Source organism: Triticum aestivum, chromosome 2A (genome assembly GCF_018294505.1).
Source record: "Triticum aestivum cultivar Chinese Spring chromosome 2A, IWGSC CS RefSeq v2.1, whole genome shotgun sequence".
NCBI classification, from domain to species: Eukaryota; Viridiplantae; Streptophyta; class Magnoliopsida; order Poales; family Poaceae; genus Triticum; species Triticum aestivum.
This window is the reverse complement of record NC_057797.1, coordinates 508,115,904-508,125,351: the sequence shown is the minus strand read 5'-3', so window position 1 is coordinate 508,125,351 and position 9,448 is coordinate 508,115,904. Positions and strand designations below refer to the sequence as shown.

At 46.0% G+C, this 9,448-nt stretch overlaps 1 protein-coding gene across 1 annotated transcript; it reads left to right on the top strand.

The window, feature by feature from the left end:
- Window positions 1-496: 496 nt before the first annotated feature.
- On the top strand, window positions 497-8,971 carry LOC123189138 (tyrosine-protein phosphatase RLPH2). Its single transcript, XM_044601481.1, has 4 exons — window positions 497-1,202; window positions 7,610-7,677; window positions 7,763-7,942; window positions 8,619-8,971. Exons 1-4 carry the CDS (start codon window positions 695-697, stop codon window positions 8,793-8,795), a joined length of 933 nt encoding a protein of 310 aa, XP_044457416.1. The 5' UTR covers window positions 497-694; the 3' UTR covers window positions 8,796-8,971.
- Window positions 8,972-9,448: the final 477 nt, after the last annotated feature.

Genomic DNA, 9,448 nt, shown 5'->3' with positions numbered 1-9,448 from the left:
CTCGGCTTCCTCTGCTTCGGTTGGGTGACGGAGACGGTCACGGTTGCCGTCGCGCGGGGGGCGACGTACTTCTTCGGTGGCATGACGGCCGGCGGGAGGGAAGCGAGCGGGAGGGAGATTGGCGGGAGGAAGGAAGAGTACGGGAGGGAAAGAGGAAAACACGAGAAGAAACGGCGGGAAGAGGCGCTCGCCTCGCCGACAGGGCGGACCCACACGTCCTTTTCGTTTTTGCCGGCGCCCCAGACGCCCCAGGAAGTCGGGTTCGGCCTGGGTCCGCTGGCATCAGTTTTGGGCCGAGCCGGCGAAAAACGGGCTTCTGGAGACGCGACTGGGCCATTTTTTTGACGCGGGCGTGGTAAAAACGTTTAGAGAGAGTGTGTGATGGGGACGCGGTTAGAGATGCTCTAATCGATCGATCCGATCGGGTCGAACCAGCAAGCAGCGGCACGTGCAAACACGGACTTGGCGCCGTTTACAGATGGTAATTACATCTTCCGCTCCCGGGATTAGGCTCCAAGGGAATATCGGCAAGATCACATCCACAGCCCTCGCAAGGCAACAAAATTGCAAGCGATTGCTGCCAAACAGGTCGATTTCGACCGATCTCCTCCGCATATGTGGTTCTCTGCTGCCCTTGCCGCTTCTCCTCCCACCCACCTTGTCCTCGCGCGCACGGGGAAACGACGCCGGTGAGATGGCTCCTCCCCGCACGGTGATCTGCGTGGGTGACGTCCACGGCTACATCTCCAAGCTGGAGAGCCTGTGGGCGAACCTCCAGTCCGCGCTCCCCGCCGACGCCTTCGCCGCCGCGCTCGTCATCTTCCTCGGGGACTACAACGACCGCGGCCCGGACACCCGCCGCGTCCTCGACTTCCTCCTCGCGCTCCCGGCCCGCCACCCGGCTCAGCGCCACGTCTTCCTCTGCGGCAACCACGACCTCGCCTTCGCCGCCTTCGTCGGAGCGCTGCCGCCGCCCCCCGACGGTTCCCCTTTCGCCGCCACCTGGGACCAATACATCGACAATGAGGCCCACGAGGGCTGGTTCCGCGGGCCGGGGCACGAGGATATGCACGTGCAGGGGAGGAGATGGGGCGGCGTCATCAAGGAGAGGTGGAACCCCAAGAAGGGCCTCCCGTACAAGGGCTCTATCTACGATGCGCAGCCCACCTTCGAGTCCTACGGCGTCGCCCATGGATCACCAGGTCAGTCTAGGAATCCCCCCCTATCAATTTGGTTAAATGTGCTTCCATGCTGACCCAAATAATACTAGTGTTCATACTTCAATTGCTTATGATGTGAATTGTCACTGCCGAAGAAACGATCATATAATAAACTAGAGATATGGACATTAAAGTCAAAGTCATTAACGGACCCCAAATGATTTGAGCCTTTGTTAAACCCTTACATGTTCCACTTTGTCAATATTTTATTGACGGAATAGTGTCTCATCGACTGTGAAGTACTAGTAACACAGAACACCTTCCAGTATGAAGGGCCAGTTTTCATTCTTACAACATTGCAGTGCACAGTGTTGGAGCATAGAGACCACTTCACACTTCACAGTACTGACAACCACCTGTTTCATCTCTAGAAAGTCTGCATAGCGCACTTTCCTGACATTGCCGTTATTTACATACTTATGAACTATGATCATTATTTTTTCCGTGGAAACATTGCAATGCCTACTTTATTTAGATTAACAATCACCCTGTTTTTGGCAATACAAGAGTACACAATCAATATCGTATAGGTATTGAGTTATGTTCACTGAAATCAAATTAGTAGTTTACAATATGTGATTAATATTTATAGCACTATCATCGTGATATTAGCCTACATTAAATTAATTTGGAAAATGCTAATTATTTCCAACAATCCCCAAACTTTATTTGTTTACTCAAATTTTGATTTAAGGCCTGCTACTGTTCTGAAACTGAACATGTTTACGGGTGTTTTTTTAAGAGTTGGCAAACAAAAACTATCTTGTGGTTCACGACTATGAATGTTTATTGGGTATTGGCTAGCACACCTGAAAGAATGCTTATTTCTGAATGGGAGTAAGTGTTCAAGGATGCCGCCACACTTTGTGGGTGCCGTCATTGGCGTGACCGGAGACAAGTTGGTATACGCGTATTTGAATATGCGTAATGCCAAGGAACCGTGGAATGCACTCGAAGCTAAGTTCGGCGCAACTGATGTAGGCAATGAACTGTATGTATGATATGGAGCAGTTCCATGACTTAAGGATGGTTGACAACAGTCCCGTGGTAGAAAAACTCACGAGATACAAGCGACCGCTAAGGAATTTGAGCTCTTTAGGTGTGGGCTACTCAGACAAGTTTATCGCCGGATGCATTATTGCTAATCAGGCCGGGCATTCGGTTCCCACGAACCGATTGGTTTGGTGTTTTGGGTGTGGAGAAATTCAGTTTTCAGAATATGCTAACCGATTGGTTTCTTAAAAAAATGCTAACCGAGACTTTTGTCCACTAAAACATCATTTTGGTGCTCGGTTAACACAGATCATGACTGATATTCTGTAAAACGCAATTGATGCATAAAATCTGAGCTTCAAGTGACCAAACACAACACATCTCCCATGAAAAACAACGGTGGCGCATGCCCAAGCCCATTATTGGACTACGACCAGGAAGGACCAAACCATCTGACCTTCAAAAGGACAGCGAGCTATGTGAGAAGCGGGAGCTGCGAGATTCCGCATGACAGAGGGAACATGGCGCACCGCAACTAGGGCTCATGCGTGAGCCAACGCAACTTGTCGACGCGGGAGTTTGGCATAGAAATCGAGTTCTAGACATGCCTATGCATGGGATCTGGATGTCTCAGGGGGACAGGAGCAGAGAAGGGGCGACTAGAGACAGGGCAGGGATGAGAATGTCTGCTAGGGTGCGTGCATGTTCAGGAGGAGGGTTTCATCGCATTTGGTGTCAAGCAGTGGAGCTATTGGACCATGGACCCCGAAGTTCTATCTGGAGTTGGGCCTCTTTGTTGGTGTCTCTTCGGTACTTCGGTGTATCAGGTATTCGAGGTGAACACCCGAACTAACCAAACTAACTATGCTTGCAGCATTGATGACTGAAGATCTGATCAAATAAATCGGCTTCGGTGTATTCGGATTCGGTTCCGGTTAGTTCGGGCAGGTGCTTCGGTCATCGGTTTATATGCTCATCCTAATTTGCTAACCTTACTCCATGAAGAAACTAGGCCACTTCTCTAAAGCACCGAAGCTTGGAGATCTCTCATTGGATCTTTGGGTGTACGTGAAAGCAAAATATACACACACTAAGGCTGGCCATAGTGGGAGAAACTTAGCTAGTAACATACTGCACCCTGAGGCAAAATGAGTCTTCATCTGAATAAATGAAATCTTGCATGATACCGCACATATATTACTACCCATTATGAAGGTACTAACATAGAATAGTAACATATGCATGTTACTAGTCTAAGTTACTTCCCACTATGACCAGCCTAAGGAAGCTTAGAGACAGTCTAGCGTCAGTGTGGTGCAGAAAAATCTCATGAGTTCCAAAGGAAAAATGTGGCTGATCAAATTACCAAGTTTAAGGAGCAGAACAAGGGTCAGAACAAGGACACATATGTGCTATGTGTGATGAACCTGACCATTGGGATGTCAAGTGCCCATTTCGCAAGGACGGGAAGGGTCAACTAGTATAGAACAAAGTTTGTCAACCTGCCATTAGCAACAATGATGATACAACACCTGGGTACGGTAATATACCTTACTTTATGTTTCTTAGTCTACCAATTGATGGATTGATATCAGAGCTAATATTCATGTGTGTGCCGATATCTCCTTATTTTCTTGTTTACCAAGTCGCGCTCAGGATCCCACTGACCTAATGGGAATGGTTCACATGCTTCCATTCATGGTGTTGACATAGTATATTTGAAGTTTACTTCGGAAAAAATCGTGCAACACGTGCACTCAATAAATAATAATCTCATTATTGGTTGCATCCTTCATAAAGATGAGTTTAAATTGGTTTTTGAGTTCAATAAATTAGTAATGTGAAACTATGTGCTTTTTATTGGTAAAGCCTTTGAGTGAGGAGGTCTGTTTTGCCTTTACATATCACATTTTTGTAATTAGGTTGTGAACCATATATGCACTAGTGTTACCGAGACCGGCATTCATGACTTTGTCACATTAATTTTGGTTCTATGACGCGCCTTGCCCAAATCCCTAATTTCACCTTACCAAAAGGCTCAAGTGCTAAGCTGTTGCAAGCCTCTCAAAGCTGCCGGAAGAGAAACTTGGCACCGTCGCAGCTCATACTTTTTGATCTATGTGAGAGGGATGGTGCGTTGACAAAAGGTGGAAATAAATATTTCATGACTTTGATTGATGATTCCACTAGAGAAACTTGGCCTATTGGCACCATTGTGGCAACCCATGTCATTTAACCGAAATTATTGTGTCAAAGTGGCGAATGCCAAGTATCGGTTTCGTTGACACTAGTGCATATGTGGTTCACAACCTTATTGCAAAAATCTGATGGGGAAAGGCAGAATGAACCTCCACACTCATAGCCTTTACCAATAAAAGGTCCATACTTTGACACTACTTTATTGGACTTAAAAACGTACTTAAATCCATCTTTGCAAAGAATGCAACCACTAACGAGATTATTGTTCACATGCTGCACTATCTTCCTTGAAGTAAACGTTAGATGTACCATGCCAACACCACGAACGGAAGCATGTGAGCCGTTTCTCATTAGGATGGTGGAAATCCCGAGAGACCTAGTAACAAGAAAAAACAAGAATACATCAACACACACATGAATACTAACACATATATCAACCCACCAATCAGTAGGCTGGCAAGCAGAAAGGACAATAGGTACATTACCATACCCAAGTACTACATCATCAGTGTTGCCAATGACCGGATTCTTGGCTGGCCCTTCACGCCCTTGCGAAATGGGTACTTGATAGCCCGATGGCTAGGTTCACCGCACACATAGCACATATCCTTGTCCTGCTTCTGCTTCATCTCGAACTTGGTAGTTTGAAGACCACATTTTCCCCCTTGGAACTCATGGGATTTTTGTGCACCACATTGACGCTAGACTGTCTTTCAGCCCCCTTTGTTCTCTTCAACACCCAAAGATCCAATGAGATTCTCAATATAGATGCTATGTGTCTCTTGCGCTTCAGAGAAGTGGCAAAATTTCTCCATGGAGTAAGGTTAGCAATAATGCATCCAATGACAAACTTGTCGGGTAGCACACACTTAAGGAGCTTAAGTTTCTTAGCAATGCATTGTATCCCATGAGCATGTCCTACCACGGGACGATTGTCAACCATCATATAGTCATGGACCTGCTCCATAGCATACAATTCACTGCTTGCATCAGTTGTGCCGAACTTAACTTCGAGCGCATCCCACAGTTTCTTGCCATTACGCATATCCAAATGCACGCTCACCAATTTGTACCCGATCACGCTCATGTTCAGGAGTAAGCGCTCTTTAAGGATTGCTAGCCGACACCCAGAACACGTTCATAGTTGTGAGCCACACAAGATGGTTTTTGTTATAGTCATGGACCTGCTCCATAGCATACAATTCACTGCTTGCATCAGTTGCGCCAAACTTAACTTCGAGCGCATCCCACAGTTTCTTGCCATTACGCGTATCCAAATGCACGCTCATCAATTTGTACCCGATCATTCTCATGTTCAGGAGTAAGCGCTCTTTAAGGATTGCTAGTCAACACCCAGAACACGTTCATAGCTGTGAGCCACACAAGATGGTTTCTGTTTGCCAACACTTAAAGTGCACACCTATAAGCGACTTCACTTTCAGAGCAGCAACAAATCTTTGAATCAAAAATTGTGAACATGTAAGGTGTTTGGATTGTTGAAGTAATCAGCGAATTTGTGAATTGTTATAATCCAACATAGTATCATGACGCCCTCCGTTCCTAAATATAAGTCTTTTTAGAGATTTCAATATGGACTACATACGAATGTATATAGACATATTTTAGAGTGTAGGTTCACTAATTTTGCTTCGTATGTAGTCCATATTGGAATATCTAAAAAGACTTATATTTAGGAACGAAGGGAGTAACAATTTTAATCGCATACTATAAACTAGTCATGTGAGTGCCTACGAGACATAGAACCGACATATCTATGAATTTCACATGCACAACAAATGAACGTGAACCAATGAAAGGATTAACATAATGTACCCTTTGCAAAGGGCGCGGTTCCGAAGGCCCGCCCTTCCGTGCACGCAGTCACCGAGAGGGGAAGCCGAGAATAGCACAACAAGAGGAACAGTGGGGTGGTTCGAGCATAAGAGGCATATTCAATCTGACTGGTGATGCCTTGGGTCACGAAAGTCCTCTTTATGTAGTCAGTCGGTACAATCAACCCACGTCCTAGTCATCCGAACAAATTGGGAATGGCTATTATTAACGTGCTTCTTTATGACTCGTAATTCATAATAATTAATTATCCATTCCAATGTGCAAAAATAAATCGCACACTTGGCATGGGTCTGAGCCTTGCTTGTTCACGAAACCTGACACGCATGCGCTTTGCGTTGCGGGCGGCGGAGGAGGAGCGCGTGTGTATAAGTGCTCTTCTCAAGCTCAAGGAGTGAGAGTGTAACGCCCCGGCCAAATCCACCAGTTGCGCCTGGCTACCACCTAGGATCTAGACTGGCCCCACAGACCAACACTAGTATTTCTCGCGCACTTTGTCCTCACTCGTGCGCACCAGGGATCAACTTCCCAGTCGGTCACCCATTCCCCATCCTCAAATTGCTCTAAGCCAAGCACACTTAAGTTTGAGGTTCTTTTGGACGGGCTTCCGGAAAAGAAGGTACACCTTGTTGATATGAGTTGTCTGTCATTCCTATTAATCCAGGATGTGAACCGACATCCTCGTCGGTCCAGCAGGAATGTTCCCTCTTGGCACACGTCTATGTGTCCAGTCCGGCACATGTGCCACGACGGGCCACACGTGTCATGCACCACATTTCAGCGCACCGGACCCACATATGCCCATGTAACCACGAGGGTCGACTCTGATACCAATTGTAACGCCTGGCCAAACCCACCGGTTCCTGGCCGTTGCGCCTGGCTACCACTTAGGATCTACACTGGCCACACAGACCGACACTAGTTTTTTCCTGCACACTTTGTCCTCACTCATGCGCACCCGGGATCAACTTTCCAGTTGGTCACCCATACTCAAATTTCTCCAAGCCAAGCACGCTTAATTTTGAGGTTCTTTCAGATGGGCTCCCAGAAAAGAAGATGTACCTTGTTGATATGAGTAGTCTATCATTCCTATTAAGCCGGGATGAGACAGAGAGTCCCTTTTATGGTTTTTTAGGGAAGAGTCCCTTTTATGTTGCTCTCTACTCTCCCGCACTCTACATGTAAGACTAAACTTCCCACCCATACATGCAACCACAGTGGGCCTTCGATATTTTCTTGGAATTATTTCCTATAAGGGCTAATGCCCACATACTGTCACAGTATTGCACCCACCATAATTTAACCAAGCAGTTTCTAATTTGCCAGCGGTTCTAATTACACTGTAGATCTCATGAAAGCTGTGCCTGAGGAGCACAAGAAGTTTCTGCATGACTTGGTTTGGGTCCATGAAGAGGTATGCATTCTTTTCTAGTGCAAAGTATACTAGAGATGCAAAATGTACTTCTGCTTTTGTGTTTCATGTTATCGTTGTATTGCAGGAAGACGTTCGTATTGATACAGATGGAGGCCAGATTCTATGCAAACTGATCGCGGTTCATGCCGGCCTGGAAAAGTCCTTGGATTTGAATGAGCAGCTTAGAGTTTTGAGAACTAGAGACACAAGGGTGCCAAAAGTTCAAATGCTTAGCGGGAGGCAGGATGTTTGGAACATACCACAGGTGAGCTAATATGTGATCCTATTGCACTATATCTTGCCAGAGACGAACAATTTACTCTCCGGTTTATTGTGTCGAATTTGGTGTCGCAGCTAACTCAGTACACTCGTGTAGTGTGTAGATGCAAACAAGATAAAAGTTCAGTGCAATTCGATTACCGTCCTTGTAGATTATATAGAAGAGACCAACATAGTCTGCACAATGCTGCTAACTGATCTGAAGATCTTGCACTCAATGTTTGAATGAAAGTGTAGAGTTTTCTCACCAGATGTGTGAGCACATAATCTTTGCTTGCTATGATGCAAGTACTGACAAGTGCCATTTTCTCCTTTTATCAAATTATTGAACCAGTTTTCTTTAGCACAGATCGTCGGTGATCTGTATAGAAGAAGTGTGGCATGCAGGAAATTTGATTACAGTTGTCAACTGTCCTGCTTCTAATATGCTTTAAACTAGCAGCAAGGTGCATTGGGTGAGGTTAGGTTACAGAAATCACACCAATTTGACTGTCACTCTGGAACTTGGGATGGTTTAGCCCATTTTAACTGAAACAGCAAGCACATGGTGCATGCTCATAGGCTGCCACTAACTTATTCATGGCTACATGGTTGGTGTCCATGGTCTGTACATTTATCGGGATTATGAGCAGTTGTGCTGATACACGGATTTCCTTTTCCAGGATCTGGCCGGCAAGCAGACCATCGTTGTAAGTGGGCATCATGGGAAGCTCCACGTGGACGGTCTCAGGTTCATCATCGACGAAGGTGGCGGGTACGCAGATAAACCTATAGCGGCCGTTGTTTTCCCTTCAAAGGAAGTGATCAGGAGCACAGAGGGAACGGCCTCCCAGAATTAATCTAGACACCATCGGAAATGCAAGCTAATGTTTTTTGTTACTGTCGTAACATGAGCAATTGGACGACTGGTATGTACATCTGCCAAAATGGAGTATAATATTTCAAAAAACACAGAATTGGGGTTTTAATGTATAATGTCGAGGAAATAAGTCAATAATGTGTGATCTTCTCCTAAGCATGCAATGTGACAACTAGGACAAGAGAGTTCCTGTGTGCCAGTTGACAGCATCATTATACTACTTGTTACTTGGCTGTCGGTATGAATCATGAACGGCAATGGCCCTGTTTTTAAACAGCAGCTTTTCTTGTTAACTGAAGTAATACAACCTGCACCTTCTACAGACAGACATATCTCGGAAAGTGGTTGTACATGCCTACATGGTCCAAGGCAGAACAAAAGTTTTTTCTTTCGAATTCGGTAGTGCAAAAGGTGCGAGGATATCAAGTCACACGGGAGTTGTTGAATTAACGGTCGAGAGAGAGCCTCCTGGCAGGTCCCTTGTACTTCTCGTTTGCTTTTTCCTGATGAACAGCAAGCGAAAGCGAACGGACATGTCCACGGGGAAGGGACCACGACGCTAGAGAACTCGGCCGGCCGGTCCCTCCCTCCGTCCTCCGCCAGTCACACCGGTCACCAAGCTTGACGCTTAAT

Bases quoted from the DNA above. Each gene is read 5' to 3' on its own strand.
- LOC123189138 (XM_044601481.1), top strand. From the start codon at position 695: ATGGCTCCTCCCCGCACGGTGATCTGCGTGGGTGACGTCCACGGCTAC. The intron at 7,678-7,762 runs GTATGCATTCTT...GTTGTATTGCAG, and splicing joins TGGTTTGGGTCCATGAAGAG to GAAGACGTTCGTATTGATAC. The intron at 7,943-8,618 runs GTGAGCTAATAT...TTCCTTTTCCAG, and splicing joins ATGTTTGGAACATACCACAG to GATCTGGCCGGCAAGCAGAC.